Source organism: Pelophylax lessonae, assembly GCF_965119305.1.
Source record: "Pelophylax lessonae genome assembly, chromosome: 4".
Taxonomy (NCBI): Eukaryota; Metazoa; Chordata; class Amphibia; order Anura; family Ranidae; genus Pelophylax; species Pelophylax lessonae.
This window is the reverse complement of record NC_138771.1, coordinates 561626768-561647137: the sequence shown is the minus strand read 5'-3', so window position 1 is coordinate 561647137 and position 20370 is coordinate 561626768. Positions and strand designations below refer to the sequence as shown.

At 45.7% G+C, this 20370-nt stretch overlaps 1 protein-coding gene across 2 annotated transcripts in view; it reads right to left on the bottom strand.

The window, feature by feature from the left end:
* Positions 1 to 5319: 5319 nt before the first annotated feature.
* Positions 5320 to 20370, bottom strand: part of PPP2R2A (protein phosphatase 2 regulatory subunit Balpha) — a 90041-nt gene continuing 74990 nt past the window's right edge. For both annotated transcript variants that reach the window (XM_082252938.1, XM_082252937.1), the window contains exons 7-10: positions 18560 to 18724; positions 9554 to 9723; positions 9112 to 9203; positions 5320 to 6333 (exon numbers count right to left, since the gene is read on the bottom strand). In XM_082252938.1, coding sequence (XP_082109064.1) covers positions 6054 to 6333; positions 9112 to 9203; positions 9554 to 9723; positions 18560 to 18724 — 707 coding nt within the window. In that variant the 3' untranslated portion in view covers positions 5320 to 6053. The remainder of the gene's footprint in view (positions 6334 to 9111; positions 9204 to 9553; positions 9724 to 18559; positions 18725 to 20370) is intronic.

Below are 20370 nucleotides of genomic sequence, written 5' to 3'. Positions count from 1 at the left end.
ACTCACCAGTCGCAAAGATACTCACCAGTCGCAAAGATACTCACCAGTCGCAAGGATCCTCACCAGTCGCAAGATACTCACCAGTCGCAAAGATACTCACCAGTCGCAAAGATACTCACCAGTCGCAAAGATACTCACCAGTCGCAAAGATACTCACCAGTCGCAAGCTACTTCACCAGTCGCAAGGATACTCACCAGTGCGACCCCATTTGGGCAAGGGAAACCCTTCATCATTTTGGTAGGCTTGCTAGTGCCAAAAAAAGGAATACGAGTCTCAGCTACCTCTGCCGGTGTAACCTCAAGATTTAAGGTTTCCCGGACAGACACAACTAGTGCCTCCACCAACGCTTCTTGTGCTATGGCGGAGGCAGAAGCATCCTCCTTACTGTCTGAGGAGACCGTACCTGAGACAACAACCCTAGAAAAGGGACTGCAATGACCAGCTCAGAATCCGTATCTGAAGTATCAGATGACCTAGGGGTAGGCGGGGGTCGCTCTTCTTAACCCCCATCCCTGACAGGCTACCTCCACCCGGGATACCAAAGACTCCAAAACTGCTGATAATGCATCATAACAAGTGGGGTACTGGAGGGTCCTGCGGCCACCCCGAGGGGATCAGGTGGGGATACATGTGTGGCAGGGTTCATGTAACAAGACACTTGCCAGCAAACATAAAAAAATAAATTGCAAGAAAAAAACATTTTTTTTCTTTTTCTACTTAGTCCCCCAGCGCAATAGCGCCCCTCAGTCTACCTGCTTGGACCCCTCAGAAAGAGAGAGAGAGAGAGAGACCCCAAGGCTCACCTGATGCACAGAAGTTTGTTATCAACTTGCTTCCAGCACTGTCTGTTACAGACAGGAAGTCTTTGGCTTGCTTTCTCGGGCCAAGGAGGCGGCTCCGCCCCTTTACACACCTTCCGGCGCCTCCCAATTGCTCCACGAGGTGTTTGGTCACCTCAAACATGGCCGCCCCCATGCTGGAGACACGAGGCTACGCCAATATGGCGGCCTCGTGCGATCTGCAGGAAAATGGCGGCGGCCTGTGTAGGATAGCGCGGCTTGCAAGCTAGCAGCGGCCTGCGGGAGGTGTGCATTCGGCCTGCGGGAGGTGTCCTCGGCTTGCGTTAGGCTGTGCGGCCTGTGGAAGTGACCGGCTTTCTGGAGGGATGGCGATCTGTGGCTGCAGTAACTCAGGCATAGGCATCGGCCTGTGTACACACTATGACAGGTAGGATACCTCTATCCTCAATAGTAATGCCTTTTAGTAGTCTGCCACTGACTTCAGTCTTACAGTCATATAGTGACGTTAGATAGTCAGCTCCCAAACCAAGCCTCCTGGTTTCTATTCACAAAATCACACTCAAATTAGGGGGATCTGTGACCTGTTATAGGATAGAGGGGAGACCCAGAAACTGAGTGTCCGACCATCCCAGGGAGGGGCCCGCGTCAACCAACACACCCGACAGGGGGAACATTCTACTCACCATACCGGAACCAGGTGGGCGCCAACTCCTGACAGAACCCCTCTCCACCGGGGTGGGGGGGCTGTCGACCAATACGGACGCCGTGACTCTGCTGGTCATTGGCGTCCAGGCGAGACGTTTAACTCGCAGGGTCAGTCCCCGTCCAGTGGGACTATGTCGCGGCCGACCCAGCGCGAAGCTATGGCCTGCACGAGCTCGTAGGCTGAACTGGGGTGACCACTGGATCTCAACATCCAGCCCGTCGCCCAGTTTCAGCGTACTTGCTTGAAGATCTCACAGGAACACTGGAGAAAAAAAAGCTGTCTAAAAAAGTATTTCTAAAAAAAATCCTGCCAGGACCGAAGATCCTAGCAAGGAATCTAGGTCCTTACTCCTAACTAGACAGAAAAAAACTGATTTGCTGTAGCAGGAAGTGAGAGGATATACCCTCTGGGACTGCCCCTAGGGTGTGGCCAGAACGTTTTCTTTCCTGTCTAGTCCTACTCCTGTAGAGGGCAGAATAACCCGAGTTGATATTAATCAAGGACGACTACATCTGTCAATGAGCGACAGAGAAACCTTGTTTCTCCTTTACGTCTTCCATTTTCGGATGGATCTGGTTGCTAATCCCCTTAGATCAGAGATCTTGATCGGGTTTGTAGCATAGTGTTCTTTCTTCTTTGAAAAAAAAACATAAAACACATGGAGAGCTTCTTCAACCGTGACCATCACCTTTAAGACACTGGCGAAACAACTTCCTGTATGGGAAGGGTTATATAGAGGGAGACTTCCTATCTTAATTTGTTGCTAGTGTCCATTCACCTATACGTGGCAAATAACCCAGATAGTAATGAAAATGGCTGCTGTGTCCCGTGATGTACGATAAAGAAATGTATTATATTGCACCAGTTCTCTTTTCTATGGCTTTTACCCCGTTTTCTCCTGGTGATCTGGCCAGTAACACACCTCCTGTGAGACACAACTCTGGATGGATGAGAACAGAAGGCTTCGCAAACAGCAACAATGGCAATGCGGGGGGGATGGGGTTGACTGTGTTGCTGAATGTATTGGCAGATTTAAAGCGGAGTTCCGGCCTCAAAATCGACAATCGATTTTGAGCCATCCGCTTGCACTAGGTCACCTGAAAAACAAATGGATAGTTACAATTTTTTTTTTGTTTACTTACCATGTTATTGAAGAAAATGTATTCACCTTTCTTCCACTTCCTCCCTCTGCGGCCGCGGCCTGCGCCGTCACTTTCTCCTTGCATTGATTCCTGGGAGATGAACGTCATCACTCTCAGGAATCAATGCGCTTGCACCGGCCCCGCTCATCAGTTCCGGTGTGGGCGCCTCATTCCCTGCTAAACAGCTTCTGGGCATGCCTAGCTGTGGAGGGATGACGTGCCTGCACCAGAAGTGACGAGCTGGGCCGGTGCAAGCGCATTCTGGGAGAAGAGGACACGAAAGAGGACGCGCTGGCTTCAGCTGCCCACACCTGAGATGGCAGCGATGGAGAAGAAATTTTCAAGGTAAGTATTTCTTCTAAAAGGCAAGTGCGACCCGGGACAGTACAGAGGCTATCCATTGTGGAATGTACTAGCCCTGACTGTCCCAGGGGTATTTTTAGCTAAATTTCACCCCCGAGGCCGGAACTCCGTTTTAAATACAACAAATTCAAGCCTTACACTTTATAATCAGGTACAGAAAACTGTTTTGTTTTCTTTTGGGTTTTACATGAATAAATAAAAGCTGATCATTTTAACCACCCCTGACAGTGTTAAATGGTTTGTCGGATCCATGTAAACGGATACATTCTGCTGGAGAGAGCTTGTGCTACTGAAAAACTGCAGACTTGCTGGCTGGATCACCTGATGAAAATAGGAGAGAAAGCCTAAAGGAAACAAATCCAGCCATCACATCTAGGTCTATAAAGCTGTAATATATTAAATCTTTGCTTTTTAGTTTAATCCCGCTTTAAAAGGGAGAGGTTGTTGATAAAGTCATGTAACATTAATTTACCAAAATGTTCACCAAGCCATCTCCCTCTATTAAAAATTGGCTAACACCAGAGATTACACAAAGAATAGGGGAAACCCCATCTGCGTCTTAAAAAAAACAGACCTGCTGAGCTACAATATCAAGAAAAAAAATGAGAAGCAACCACGTTTTTAACCATTTGAAGACCAGGCTTTTTCTGGCATTTTTTTTTGTTCACAAACTTGAATCAGTATTTTTTGCTTTAAAAAAAAAATGTACTTGTAACCCCCATTATACATTTTTTTTGGCATAGACCCTAGGGAATGAAATAGAGATCGTTGCAATTTTATTTGTCACACGGTATTTGTGCAGCGGTTTTGCAAATGCCATTTTTTGGGGAAAAATACAACTTTAATGAATTACAAAACACACAAATATTTACCCCAATTTTTTGTAAAATGTGAAAGCGGATGTTTTGCTGAGTAAAAAGATACCTAGCATGTCACGCTTTAAAATTTCGCATGCTTTTGGAATGGTGACAAACTACGGTATTTAAAAATCTCCATAGGCAACGCTTTAAACACCTTTATAGTTAAGAGTTACAGAGGAGGTCTGGTGCTAGAATTGTTGCTCTAACGTTTGCATCGAAACCTCACGTGTGGTGTGAATACCGTTTACATATGCATTTCAATTTTTTTTTCCCCTTACATATTTTTCTTTTTAATTTTAGACTGTCCCTTTATTTTATTTTTTTGATCACTTGTTCTTATAACAAGGAATGTATACATCCCTTGTAGTAGAAATTAGAAATAAGGATGACAGGTCCTCTTGATATCTTAAAGCATAATCCTTGTAAACCACAACATATATGTACGTATTGCGGTGGGCAAGTGGTTAAAGGAGAGTACACACTGCTGTCTATGCATTGTTTGGGAGAGACTTTGCCTTGTGTCCTGTACCAGGAAGTCTCCCAGCAGGGAAACCACCAGCAATTAAAACAAAGCAGTTTTCGATAAAATATTTCATATTTTTCACAAAACTTTTTTCCTCAAAGTCGTTGTAAACCCTTCCATATACCCAGTGAAGGGACTACCTTCAGGGGAAAGAGATGAAACAGATCTGCCTACATAAGTTGTACCCATTTATCTGCATTCTTCTCTTCATCCATTCAAAGTCCAGAATGTATAAGTTTGTCTGAACTGTCAGAATAGAGGGGGAGGAGAGCTGAAATTACACTTTGTAGAGGTCAGTGAGGAGAGCATAGAGCTGATTGGAGGGAAGGGACACACCCTTCACACAGCACACAGGGACAGAGCTGAGGCGGTCAATCTGCTGGAGGTCCTTTTCCAGTCACCATTTTTCTCTTGGTGTCAGGAAAACTTTTCAGAATTGATTCATGCTGATAGAGAAACAAAGCAGCTGACAGAAATGACACTTGATGCCCTTAATTGAGACAACAACACAATATAGAGGGAGATGCTTTGTTCATATTTCATGTCTGAGGTTTACAACCACTTTATATTGAATTGATCTATTTATATGGCAAAGCTCTTCAAGTATTACAAAAGGTAAATAAAACTGGAAAAATATATTGGATATGAGAAGTAGGCCACAATTCTCATTAAAGCCTTAAGACATCGTATTACTGTATCAAAAATAGAAGTGAGCGCCCTATACACTGAAGTTGAGAATCCATTAGAATGAGATTTCAAAATCATTAAATCCAAAAGGATGGAAGTCACTCAACTGACACTTATAGTAATGTTTGTAACACACAAGCACACAGCATTTTTTTCACTTGTCTTTTATTCAGTAGTTTTTATCCTTTTTTGGCTTTTTTATTTTTTAAGTCCTTTTTCCCCCCTTTTCAGCGCCAGACAAGGCAAGAAGTGAATACAGTCAGGTCATCATTATAAATGAGAGACCAGGACACAACTCTCAGTAATAGCCTTGTACCCCCCATGCCGCCAACCCTGCCGTGGTTAACCCATCTCCCTGTGTGCTTTCTAGCAGTCGAATTTGCACCAGCGCAGGGCAGGATGAGGAAGAGCAGGAGTCGGGAGAGGAAGTAGGGAGGGATGGATACCAAGAAAGAGAGCAAAGTGTAAAGAAAAGGCAGGGGGCTAGAAAAAAAACAGAAAGAAGCCATGAAGAGAAAAAAATGGAGTGAATAAAAAAAAGTAACAAAAATGACTGACTTTTGAAGGGGAAAAAGGATTAAACCATGAACCCAGTCTGATCACTCTCCACCAGAAAGGGCCCTATGGGGTATAGGCTGGCAATGCCATTGACGTCACAAAATAAAAAAATAGACAAAGTTAATCTACATAATAGGCAAGATGGTTAAAAAGAAAGACAAAAAAAAAAAAAAAAAAAGGTACAGTAAACCCTGTCGTTCGAAAACGGCAGGAGCAGGGCCCACCCCTGCGCAGCTATAAAAAGGACATTTGATGGCACCTTAAACACTGGAAAAGTCAGACGGGGAGGGACTGGCAAAGTTCCCGCACTGTCAGAAGTTTTTCTTCGGTTTTGGAACAGGGAATTTACGGATTCTAGGCTTGACTATTGGAACTAGGTGGACTAAGGACTGTCCCACTCAGTAAGGCCAGTACTAATTCACTCGGTCCTGGAATATATACAGGTTATTGGTGGTGGCCACAGCAATGATGTTATCCTTAGGATGCCAGGCCGTGTGCAGGATCTTCTTGTTGAAGTCCAGACTGTCTACTGTAATCTCATCCTTCTTTCGCTTGCCGCTGGCGCACACTTTACGTGGCTTCAGCACCATGCGTGGCTTGCTGTTTTCCCGCGAGGCTTCCAGAGTAATGTCGCGCTTGGTATTGCGGTCAAACATTCGGAAAAAGTTGTTGTAGGACCCAGTCATAACAACACTGCAGATGAAAAGTAATAGTTTAAAAAACACACACACACTTATCACTCCAGGTCAGTCCACCCAAATAAAGCACCAGAAATAAGTCAGGTGCGGGTCCAGCTCCCAACCGCAGAACTTCAGAAAGCAAATATGGAGGACTGCATGCTGATGCCTGCAAAAAACCAACTCCTTTATTGTAAATGTTTAAAACATCCACATCACAGCAATAAACAATAAGAGAAATTGTTTACGCGTTTCATTCCAGAAGGCAAATAATCATAGGGTTTTATAGGCATCAGTGTGCGGTCATCCATATTTGATTTCTGTAGTAGTTTAACACACTTTCTAATTCACACCAAAAATTAAAGTCTTAAAGCGGTTGTAGCCACTGTAAAAAATATGCAGGGTGAATATCTCCTCAACCACGCAGGTTTAGGAGATATTAATTTTACCTACAGATAAGCCTTATTATAAGCTTACCTGTATGTAAAAATTAAAAAGTGGTGTATACTACCGCTTTAATATTGGATCTCTAAACCTGTGTAAAAGTTACAGGCCTTTCTTTTCCCATTGTTTTTTTGGAGGATTTAGATGCAATTAGAAAGAAAAAAAATTCAGCTATAAACTGCCTACATAGTTAGACATTTCCTTCTTAGCATGCAGTGGGGCAAAATTATGACAAGATGTCCCTAAAGTAGTTATTAAAGGGGTCCCTAATTACTTTCTACTAAACCATGTAGTATTAAAGTGATCACCCAAATTACCAGCCTCCACATGGACAGTCACAGAACTGACCATTTCCCAAACCTGCTGCTGTTGTCCCAGAAGAAATCTTAATTAAAAGATGATGTATGACCAAAGCTCTTTTGGGCTTACTTCTCCAATGGGTCACAGGATTGCACTTAGTTCTGAACTCCTGTGACCCATATTCAGCCAGCGCTGGCTAATGTCCACTGTCCGCTGACATCTAGCTGGTACAGATGCTGAAGGGTTTCTGACGTTAATGTCGGGATCCACCCAGATCACTTCTGACAGACAGCTAGCTCAGCTTCTCAGTGAGCTGTTAAGAGCCTGAGCCAGCTGCTCCTACTCCCTCCACAGTCCAGGATTCCAGGGAGCGCTGGAGGAGCAGAGAGGCAGTGACGGATAGTCACTGAAGACCAGAAACTGTGCGATCTTTGATCATTCAGTATTTGGTCTTTGCGTCGCGGGGAACAGATGCAGCATCCACCTAGGAGAGTACGATTATTTTTCTTTTTTAAATTCCCACCTTCTAAAGTCAATAACTGTATAGGCCAATGTTGTTCCCCTGGCTTCCCAATTGACAGTGCTTGGTTTAGACAATGGTCAGTACATTGCCCCTGGGGACTATGCAGATATGCCTCATGTGTATCTATTGGTTAGAAGTCAATCACTTTCAGATAGTACACAGACCCTACAACTTGGGGAACTGCTAGGCCACAAGTGGCAAATACAAGGCCCGTGGGGCCGAATCTGACCCGCAACAGCCCCTGGCCGGCCACCACTGGCTCTCACCTGCTTTACCTGCCGTCACTTGTAAACACAGGAACTTGTGTGTTTACAGTGACAGCTATGGTCTCTGCGAGACCCAGTAGCAGCAAGATCAGTATACGCGTGAAAGATAGTATCCCCTCCTGTTAATGCACATGCACCGGCTCCAGGCTATATAAGCTGAGCACAGAGATGCTGCAGTTGAACAGGCAGTTTAGTAAAATTAACCCTTTACATGCCAAGTGGTAGGCCGGGCACACAACATGCTGGAACAAAGGACACACAGGCTGGATGAACCACTTGAATGCCGAAAGTTGAGTGCTTATCCCTGGGGATTTCACAGGGGGTGGTGGTCTGGTAGTGGGGGGGCAGTGGTTGGTGGTCTGGTAGTGGGGTGGGGACGTTAGTTGGGGGGGTGGTCTGGCAGTAAGGGGGGAGGGAGCAGTAGTTGTTGGGTGGGGGTCTGTCAGTGGCGATTGGTGGGGCAGTAGTTGGGGAGTCTGGTGTGGGGGTTAGTGTGGTAGGGGTCTGTCAGTGGTGGGGCAGATCCCTGCAGGCACTGACGGCGTCACAGTTGGGCACAGAGGGGTAGGGCCAGATCCGACAGAAGGATCTCCCTGTAAGGCGACAGAAGTGAACTGTTACTGGAACCAAATACACAAGTCCACCTACACAGGTACTAGAGCTTACTACAAAGGGAGGGAACTGCTTAGCAGAGATGCGGGGAAGCTTTGGGAATGGTGGGCTGGGGGGGGGAAGTGGGCAGATCTATGCAGAGCTAGGGGGGATGGGGAAAGTGGCGGGTGCAGAGGTAAGAGGCCAGGAGGAGGTCTGGAAATGAGATGTTGCACTCCGTGTGTAGCGCAACCCCTGTGCCCGGCGACCCCTGCTACTCCAGGCAACCCCCTGTGCCCGGCGAGCCCTGCTACTCCGGGCAACCCCCGAGCCCTGCACTCCGTGCGTAGCGCAACCCCCAAGCCCTGCACTCTGTGCGTAGCGCAACCCCCAAGCCCTGCACTCTGTGCGTAGCGCAACCCCCAAGCCCTGCACTCCGTGCGTAGCGCAACCCCCGAGCCCTGCACTCCGTGCGTAGCGCAACCCCCGAGCCCTGCACTCCGTGCGTAGCGCAACCCCCGAGCCCTGCTGATAAAGGGTAAATACATTCTTAGACATACAATTGGCCCCTTGAGGACAATCCTATTGCTCATGCGGCCCCCAATTAATTTGAGTGTGACACCCCTGTGCAAGGCTAAGCAAATACAAGGTTCACTGTCACAAAACTTACTTGTCAGGTCCATTCCAGCAGCACTCAAACTTGTCAAAGATGCAGTCATTTTCATATAAGGAGCACAATTTACTCCTGAGGTATTCATGTACCTGTGGAGGAGACACAGCCGTATCACTAATCACATTTATTCTAGATTACAGATAATGCTCAACAAATGTCTAAGTTAGAGCTCATATTTTATTACTCGGATTTCCAAATCTATAACAGAGGTTCCATTACTTGACAGATCTTAGTGACTGCTGGAACCCAACACACGCAAAAAAACTGGAGGAAAGCAGAAACCGTTTTTATCCACCGCATCCAACCTAATTTTACACTCACTGTTCCACCAAGCACTAGATAAAGAATAGCTGCCAACTGCTTGCTAAGGACGCAACCCACATTTTCTTTAATTGAGGTAATCTGGGCAGTCCTTTAGCCTAGGTCATATCCCAACTACCTGATATGTTTCCACGGGACGGTTTTCCATGTTTAGGTCCCAGATTTTGACGGACAAGTAATCCCTGGTCATCATATATCGGCCATTGTGGCTGAACTTCACATCTGATATGGAAGAGATGATCTCTGAGAAGAATGACCTATTGCTGGGATCTTCTGGTTCCTCAAACACTAATGGGATAAAAGAAGTTAAATGCAATAATTCAAACAGTACAATGCAAAATAAAGTGGAACTTTAGTCAAAAAATAAATCTTGCTAGATCAATTCAGGTTGGCCCCTTTTGCAAGTATAGCTATGTAAAACATTAAAAATAAGTGTCTATACAGTTTAAAATCCAGTAAAACACTCTCACCCTGCTCTGCACATGCTCAGTTGCTTTTTTTTCCGGCACTGTGCTGAATTTGTAGAAGACGGTCTGCTGGACTGCCTAAAGCTCTATGCTGGGTTCACACTAGTGCGATGACAGACAATGCACGTGATTTGCACCGCATTGCTGTGCAGATCACACACTATGTCTGTGCGATGAAATTTCAGCCAAACTGTATGGCTGAAATCACATCGCATTCACACCAAAATGATGCAAGACTTTTTTTGGTCTGCACTGGAATCAGATCGCATTGGTAACCACACCTATGCGATCGGATTCCTGCACCATTTCACAGCTTGCAGTGCGATCTGCAAAATGATCTGGGGGTGTCATTATCCTCACATTGACTCCCCCCAGCGGGTTCACAGATCTCAGTGTAAACCAGTGTGCAATTCTGGTGCAATCCGAGAACCGGCACTGAATCGCAGGGTTTCCCCGCATCACACCAGTGTGAACTTGGACTAAAGCAGAACCTATCAACTTAACGGTTTCTAAATAAAGTTACATACATGTCATACCAGGGTTGCTATCTGTCACATTTGCTTGTGTTCTCCAAACTGTCAAACCATCAAATGGTTGGTATCATAACTGATATGTGCAGGCCCATGGCAGTTGCAGATCAAACAGATGGCATGCTTCCATGGCTGAAAAGGATAGGAGGGTTTAATGCCACTTTAACTGATTCTCAGGGCCCCGAGCCTCCAGCAAGAAGAAACCAGGACAATGCTAGAGGTAATATACAGAACATACTAATTTTGGTTGCATAATTATTGTGGAATGTATGTTCCTTGCTTAAAGCGGAAGTATCGTCACTTTTTACCTTTTACCTACAGGTAAGCCTATAATAAGGCTTACCTGTAGGTATAATTAATATCTCCTAAACCTGCACGGTTTAGGAGATATTCGCCCTGCATGCAGCCGCTGAAACCAGCGGCGCATGCGCTCTGAAGGTCCTTCAGCGCTCTTTGCTGGCTCCTTGCCGGAAAAGTAAACTCCTGCGCGCATGTGCAGGAGTGACATATCGCGGCTCCGGGCACTCTCAGCGCCGGAGCCACCGAACCAGGAAGAGCAGCCGAGGGAACAGGACAGCTTCCTCAGCGGTGTCCGGGTGACCGTGTCGGGGCTTCGTTTTAAGGCAAGTATTTCATAATGAGCTAGTATGCGATGCATACTAGCTCATTATGCCTTTGTCCTGCAGGGTTTGTTTGTTTTTTTTGTTTTTTTTCGGTGAGGATACAACAGCTTTAAGAACATTATTTTCAATCAACAGTCACGAGTAAAGTTATGCTTTAACCGCGAAGTCCAATATAAAAATGTTAGTTACACACCATCTGACAAGATATACCGGTAGCTAGTAAAGTAATATTTTAAATATAGTATTTCCAAAATTGTGCAGGAGGATACATTTCTAAGGGCTTGTTCACAACATATGTGCATGAAAACTGATTGGAAATCCAGGTCGATTTAACTTGTAGAGACATAAGTTTACATCAGTTTAACATCAGTTTTCATGCCTGTCAGTTACGTTCACCTGTTCACACCACAGTGATGATTTCCACCCCCCCCATGCAGAAAACGGCATATCTGCATGCGATACCAGTGTGGTGGTGTGAACAGGGCACAGAGGACAATTGTTGTTTGTGTCCTTGCAGAACGCATGCATTAAAATAATGTCCCTGCACATGGTGTGAACAAGGCCTAAGACGATACCCAGGGAAGTTGATTTTTTTGTTAACGCAACTTTAATTTAGTGGTGTTTTTTTTTTTTTTTTTTTAAAGTGAAGATCTCATCAACACAAAACCTTTTTTTTTTTTTCTAAGGCTCCGTCGCTATGATTCTGTCCACGATCTCAAATTGCTAAATGCATGTTTGGGTGCCATTCATTTTCAACAGCACCTAAACACAGTGCGGTTTTGCTGTGATGGTTGTGCTGCAATCGAATCACGTGAAGTTGAAGGGGTCATTGAAAATGAATGGCACCTGAACAAGCGTGCTGTGTTTTGTCAGCACTGCAGTGCTTTTTGGAATCGCAGTGATTCTAAAAGTCATGCTAGCTACCAAATGCTTGGAATTAAGTCCTCTGCAGAAGCCACTGCTCTGGGACCTCTGGTCATGTGCCAACAGCCTAGACTATTTAGTCATCTGCTCTATGCTGGAGGGGTGGGGTGCTGTGGTTGTGGGGGATCAGCCAATATAAACCAGGATTCTTTCCTTCAGCTGAGATTATGTGTTCAAATACCTGGCTACCCTGGGATCTAGCAACAAATGTTTGGACTTTATGTCTGTGGAATGTCTATGCTACTGAAGAGAACCTTGCAAGGCAGAACATTCATTGGCTGTTCTGGCTGACACAAAAACAAACAGAAGGTGGAAATAGCAAGGAATCAGCATGACAACCACACCTGGAGGACAACTGTAAACAGGTAAGTGTTTAGGCACTCTTAAGGCTCGTGCATGCTATTAGAAAACCGGGCAAGTATTTTCCTCCAAAGAACTGTCGTACGATTTTCGTATAGTGTGTACAATACATTCAACAGCCGATTCCGAACTTTCGTATGAAAATTATTGAAGGGACAAACCCCAACATTTTTCTCGTATGGGAACAGAACGAACGATTTTCATTTAATGTGTACCATTTTTGTACGATTCTTGGACAAAATAGAGAGGGTGAATCTCCCCTAATGGGCACAGACAAACAACAACTGACGTGTGTTCTAATCCCTCTTCACTCTATCCAAAACTAAAAAAAGTTTGCCTTTAGTTACACTTCAATGATGTGTATTTTGAAGCAGTATTAAACCCAAAACAAAAAATTTAATATAATTGCAGCTAACCAATTTTTAGATGTGGTGGCTGAACTAATTTTTTTTTTACCTGTTTATCTGGCCACCAACACCCCCCCCCCCCCGTATTGCAGCACCGTCACACTGGACAGCAGCATTGGGAGTTTTGGGGGGCGGGGGTGATGTCTTAGCAGATTTAGATACACTAAAAAAAATGCAGCCAAACTCCAGCTCACACTTTATAATCAGTTACAGCAAACAGTTTTTCCTTTTGGGATAAAGGTTTTAGATAAATAAAAGCTGGTCATTGTAAGCACCCCTGCTACTGATAGATGGTTTCTCTCATCTCCAACTGCTACATCTGCAAGAGTTTGTTCTCAGACTTGAAACTTACTGGCCAGATCAGCAGATAAAGAAATAATTCACATCACATCTAAGAATTGGTAAACCGCAATATAAGAAATGTATACTTTTGGGTTTAGGGGCCCCTTTCACACGGGCAGACCAATCGGTTCTGCCTGTCCATTTTAAGATGGACCTGATCAGACCATCCAATGCTCTCTATGGAGCTGCGGGTGGGTATACACCCACTCTCAGCTATAGGCACTCCGTTTTGTTACAAGCAGTGTCAGAAGAAAGTCAACTCTACAAAGGTGTGGGTGCTACGTCTGTCAATGAACATCAGAGAAATGGATTTTACGGTAAGTCAAAAATCCCATTTTCTCTACCGTTCATTGATGGACACAGCTCCTGATTCTTCTTAAGTCCCGGTTCACATTAGTGCGATCACAGAGATTGCATGTAATTCGGAGCGCACTGCTCCTAAATTACACGCGATCTCTTTGCGGTGCAAATTTCAGCCATACAGTTTGTATGGCTGAATTCTCACTGCAATCGCACTAAACACGTACATGACCCTTTTTTTTATCCGCAGCAGAATCGGATCGCATGGTGGTTCACACTAGTGCGATCCAATTCTGTGCGAACTTGCAGATCGCACTGCGATATGCGATCTCAACTTGGGGGTGTCATTAACCTTTAATTGACACCCCCCTGCGTATCGCATATGGCAGTGTGAACTGCCAGGGGTGCGGATGCGATGCGGGAACATGCTGCATATTCGCAGCATTCCCGCATCGCAGAAGAGTGAACCGGGACTAACCCCTGGGACATCCCAAAGCAGTGTTAAACATGAGCAGTGGGAAATCTACAAATTCCCAAGGCTAACCATAGCCAAGCAAGTAACATGGAGCTAAACAATAAACAACTGGAGCTCACCTGAAAAAAAAAAAAAAAAAAAAAAAACACAATACACCCTCAAAAGAGGATCAGGTTTCCCTAAACAGCAGCCTGCAAAAGTGTGGCCAAAAGAAGTATTCGCAGATGCCAACACATCCACTTTTTAAAAATCTTGTAAAAGTGTGTACCGATGACCAGGTGGCTGCCTTGCAGACCTGCGTCACTGACGCCTTATGACAAAAAGCCCAGGAAACACTAGGCTTTGACAGGGAAAGGAGGACCTGACCCCTGATGCAATAGACCTGTATCTGTCTGTCTGATACATCTGGAAATGGTCGCAGAAGACAACCCTTTGTGAGGTCCACCCATGAGTACAAATCGAGAGTCTGACTTCCTGAAAGACTCCGTAGCCGTCAGGTACAATCTAATTGCCCGGACCACATCTAAGTTATGCAAGGTAATGGTCTTCGGAGGTTTAGCCTGGGACAGGGGGAAAGCAACACAATGTCTCCATTCAAATGACAGTCAGAGACCACCTTAGAAAAGAAGGAAAGACAGGGGCAAAGCACCACCTTATCCTTGTGAATCACCAATAAGGTGAAGGAGAGGATAACGTCGCCAGTTCCGACACCCTACGCGCAGAGGTGGTAGCCACCAAAAAAGGCCACCTTCTGGGCAACGCAAGCAGGGAAACCTCCCGAATATTTTCAAAGGGAGGCTTCTGTAGAGCTGAAAGCACCACATTAAGATCCCAGGGCGGCAACATAGCCCGCACTGAATGAACCAACTGTTTGACACCCTGAAGAAAAGGTACGCACAAGGGAGTGTGAGGCCAAAGGTCTTTGAAAAAGACCAAAGCCGATACCTGGCCCCTGATTGTACTCTAAATGTACTGTACTGTAAATTTCTGTTCAACCCTGTTAAAGGAAGGTTAAGATCCACCGAGAAGGATCTAGGATGAACCCCAAGAGACACACACCACTCAATGTACGACTTCCACATACGAATGTAGATCTTCCTAGAAGATTTCCTAGCTTTCAACAGTGTAGGAATCACCAACTCAGAAAACTTCCATCCTTCAGCACCTGGCGTTAAACAGCCATGCCGTCAAAGCCAGCGACTGTAAAGCAGCCAGCCGATCCTCCCTGAAAGGAAGCCCCCCCCCCCCCCACAAGGAGCATCGGCGACCAGCCGTACCTGATTGGCGTACCAAGGCTGGCAAAGCCAGTCTGGACAGAATCCCTGCTGCTTTGATCCTGCACAGGAGTCGTGGCAGAAATTTGAGAGGGCTGGAACGGAAATTGGTCAGCCCACCTTAAAATGCTGGCTACTTACCGAGCCATCAGGACACTATTTGTGCCCCCTTGGTGATTGACATAGACCATGGCCATGGCATTGTCCAAATGAATTCGTACTGGACACCCCTGAAGAGGAATTGTCCAATGAGCCAGACAAAGGCTGGTTGATGGGAGTTCCAGAACATTCATCGTCAGTCTGGACTCTGCCAGAGTATAGGCCCCCTGAGCACATCTGTGCTGAGGACATCTCCCCACCTGGACAGGCTGGCATCCATGGTGACAACAGTCCAGTACAGGGGGAGAAAGAATTTTCCCTGTCAAAAGTGCCAAAGAACGAAGCCACCTTTAGAGACCGTGGATCCTTGTCCCATTTCACCAGAATCTCTTTAGCAGAGAACTTTTGTGGAACTGTGCAAACAGACCGCCTCGAGGGTGGACACCATCAGGCCCAGCACCCACCTGCAAGCCCGGAGGGATGACCATGTGCTGAACTGCCTCCTGCAATGTCTGGAGTTTTTCCAGAGGAAGAAACACCCTGGCTAAGGCTGAATCCAGAGTCAGACCCAGATAGTCTAGTTTCTATGGACAGAACCAAAAGCAGACTCCTGAAAGTTCAGAATCCAATCAAACTCCCTCAGAGTTCGCAGAGCAATCTCCTGTTGTCCATCAGAGCATTCGGGAGACTCTGCTCACAGAAGATGATCGTCCAGTTACTCCAGTATCGCGATCCCCCGTGGACTCAAACAATGCCAGCACCGGACCAACACTTTTGTGAAGACCCAAGGAGCGAAGGCGGGATCAAAGGTCCACGCCACAAACCGATAATGCTCCTAGCCCATGGCAAAAAGGAGGGAGTGTTGGTAACCGGCACAAATAAGATTGTGCAGAGGCGCCCTTGATGTTGATAGAAGCGAGAAAAATACTGTGTGAATGCATGGAACTTCTGTACTCGCACCAGCAGTTTAGCACCTTGAGGTCCAGAATTGGATGTACCTTGCCTTTCTTCCTGGGAACTGTAAAGAGGTTTGAGTAAAAACACCCAAAAACGTTCCAAAATCGGAACCAGAACAATCACCCCTTGAAGGCACAAGTTTACACTACCCCAAAGAGACCCGTAAGTGATCTGGGGACAAGAACCTTTCCAGAGGATAAGATCGAACTCTATTTCGCAGCCTGACCAAATAACGTTGTGGACCCATGTGTCCTATACCAGGGAGGTTTATGGATCCGGAAACCAGAAGACATCCCCCCACCCCAGATACTGGTTAGGGCGCTCCTTCCATGCAGAGGCAGCCTTGTCCGCAGGTCTGGAAGAGCACGACCGTGGCCTGCCAGACCAGGTCCTCTTGGAACCACCGGTGGAGGCCCTGACTTTTGATCCCTTGTCTTGAGACCGTGAAGGACCAAAAGAAAAACCCTCTGAGCCAAGGAGAATGGCCCATGTCTACGACGGGGCTCCTTGCCCTTGGTAGTCTGCGGAAGAAGAGTACTCTTTCCCCCCTGTGAGATGCTTAATGACGTCATCCAAGGAAGCTCCAAAACAGTTAATCCCCTACGAGGGGAGATCAGATAAGGCCTTTTTAGAAGTCTGGTCCGCAGACCAGTATTTCAGCCAAATAATATGCCGCAGGACCACTGCTGATACAGACAGCGTAGAAATCAAAGGAGCCACATCCAGATAAACTGTAGCCCCTGGACCAACTGATCCGCCAACTCCGCAAAGACAGGGGGAAGCGGTTTCCCCTCCAGGTACCGACGTAAAAGTGTAGCCCACTTGGTCAGACTTGCAACACCAGGGCAATAGTAAATATTATCCTAAGTGCCGAACCAGCCACAGCGAACATATGGTGGGCCAGAGCCTCCACCCTCCTATCAGCTGGATTTTTAAAGGCTGGGGACTCCTCAAACAGAATGAAGGTAGCTTTATTCAAGTCCACAGGTGGGATTGTTCACTTTAATGCAGTTAATCCTCATAAGGACACCGCAATCATAAAGCGCTTAGGAACCACTTCGTTTTGGACAACCCCACTGTTTTGTGACAATGTTGTCAAAGTAAGCGGAAAAGGGAACACCATCGCAGCTTTAGTGGGTCTGTGGGTGCCAAAAGGGACCAGCGCCTCCAACGCAGCATCAGCCGCAACCTCCATTTTTAAAGTGTCATGCACTGACACAACAGTGCATCCACCAGCGCCTTTTCATGCGCAGCTAGAAGAGCAGAGGAATCATTCTCACTATCTATACACTCAGGGAGCGTGAACGCAGATCCAGAAGGGTCGCTTTATACTAAGCTCACCCGGAAAACATATCAGGGAAGGCCGCTCACTGCGTTCCCGAAAAGGGGACACCGACCAAGAGCCTGTAAAAAACCAAGGGGGTCGCCCTCCATAGAGGGCATGAAAAGGAAATAGCCCCCTAAAAGGGGGCAGCCCGCCGTGACCCACAGTGACCACCGAACTTTTAGAGGCGCTGGGAGGAAAGAAGGGGAACCCCAGGGGTTCCATCATCCCAGGGAGGGGCCCACGTCCATCCAAAAACCTTCCAAGAGTAGAGGGGGGACAGCTACTTACCATACCAGGAACAAGGTGGGCACCGCTCCGGACAGACCACCGAGTCATCGTAATGTGGGTGCTGTCGGCCAGGAGAAATGCTGCGACTCAGGGCAAGGCATTTAACTTGCAGGCCAGCCCCCGTCCAGTGGGGCTATGTTGTGGCCGACCTAGCGCGGAGCTGCGGTCTGCACGTGCTCACTGGCCAGACTGGGGGGACCCTCTGGATCTAAATTATCCAGTGCGTCGCCCAGTCCGGCAATTGATTGTAGATTCTCACAGGAACAAAACAAAGCTAGGGAAAAAGAAAACTCAGTGCCTATAGCTGAGAGTGTGTGTATACCCCCTGGAACCGCCCATAGGCGTAGTCAAGCTTTTTCCTGCCTTGTATCCTACTCCTGTAGGGGGCAGTATAACCCAATGGTTAAGAATCAGGAGCTGCGTCCTTTAACGAGAGAGAAAACCATTTTTTTATGCAGGTCAACAGGTCTTTTTCCTGTGTTATTTCATTACTTTCACTTTTGTTTCTTTTGTGCACATTTATATGCTTTTTAGATACATTGCAGTGAGGAAAAATGCAGAGACAAAAGCATATTTTCGCACGACTCTGCACCACAAATGACACCAGGTTTTGTGGTGTAAACAGGGCACATGGACAAAATTGTTGTCCATTTGCCCTTGCTAAGACCTGTATATCTCTACTATCAAAAAATGCAGGTCTCCGAGGCACATAGTTTTAACAACCCCTAGAACATAATAGTATGGGACTTACATTTAGAGTGACGATCACACAGTGCAGACTCTCGCATGTCACACAAACGGATGGTGCCTTTGCTGCTGCTGTATACAAAAGTATTGCAATGATGTGGGTGAAACTCTGCTGCTGTGATCACCTCTGTCAGCTCTTCCATGTTGGCAGGTTTAATATCTACGATGTCTGGTAGTAGGTAGGTGAAGGAAACACAATCAATTTTCACTTCCCATAACGGAGATTAAAAAAAAAAAAAATGTAACCAACCCCATGGATTATACAAGTGCAGGAAGTTAATGATCAGCTCTTAGCACTGCAGACATGAAATTAAAATAAAAGGTATAGTAGATGCCTCCTTTGTTATTCTCATTTCTGGGTACATGTCGCTCTTGCAAATCGCAATTGAGACAAGCTGAAGGTATACAAATCAATGTTAATGTGAGTAAGCAGATACATACAGTGCCTTGCAAAAGTATTCACCCCCTTGACTTTTTACCTATTTTGTTACATTACAGCCTTAAGTTCAATGTTTTGTTAATCTGAATTCTATGTGATGGATCAGAACACAATAGTCTAAGTTGGCGAGGTGAAATGAAAAAAATATATACATAAAACTATTTTTTTTAGAAATAGAAGACACAAAATTGGCATGTGCATATGTATTCACTCCCTTTGTTATGAAGCCCATAAAAAGCTCTGGTGCAACCAAATACCTTCAGAAGTCACATAATTAGTGAAATAATGTCTACCTGTGTGCAATCTAAGTGTCACATGATCTGTCATTACATATACACACCTTTTTGAAAGGCCCCAGAGGCTGCAACACCTAAGCAAGAGGCACCACTAACCAAACACTGCCATGAAGACCAAGGAACTCTCCAAACAAGTAAAGGACAATGTTGTTGAGAAGTACAAGTCAGGGTTAGGTTATAAAAAAAAATATACAATTCTTTGATGATTCCCAGGAGCACCATCAAATCTATCATAACCAAATGGACATGGCACAACAGCAAACCTGCCAAGAGACTACTGCCCACCAAAACTCCGGGACCGGGCGAGGGCATTAATCAGAGAGGCAGCACAGAGACCTAATGTACCCTGGAGGAGCTGCAGAGTTCCACAGCAGAGACTGGAGAATCTATACATAGGACGACAATAAGCCATACACTCCATAGAGTTGGGCATTCTGGCAGAGTGGCCAGAAGGAAGCCATTCTTTTCAGCAAAAAACAAAATGGCACGTTTTGAGTTTGCAAAAAGGCATGTGGGAGACTCCCAAAATGTATGGAGGAAGGTGCTCTGGTCTCATTAGACAAAAATTTAACTTTTCGGGCATCAAAGAAAAACGCTATGTCTGGCACAAACCCAACACATCACCCAAAGAACACCATCCCCACAGTATTTTCTACTCTGTTCTAAAACATACCCAATTTGAAAATCGATCAATCCCGATGTACTACTAACACCCTATCATTTCTTGAGGCCTGAAAATGCCAGAACCGAATACCCACCAAATGACCTCTTATTGGAAAGTAGACACAGTCTGAGGTATTTTACCGACATGGTGAGTTTTTTGAAATTGTAATTTTTTGTCACAAGTTTAGAAAATTGAATAACGTTTGATCACTGTAACAGCAATGTTCTGAACTGTGAGCTGTAATTGGCCCACAGCTTTCAAATGGTACAGGGTGCTGCGATTGGCCCAGGTACCATGCAATAGCTGTGGACCAATCACAGCATTACAACACTAAGCACAGCTTTACTGAATAAAACCTATTTATAACACTTGTGTTTACACCGTGATCATGTGATCACATAGCAATCACGCGATAC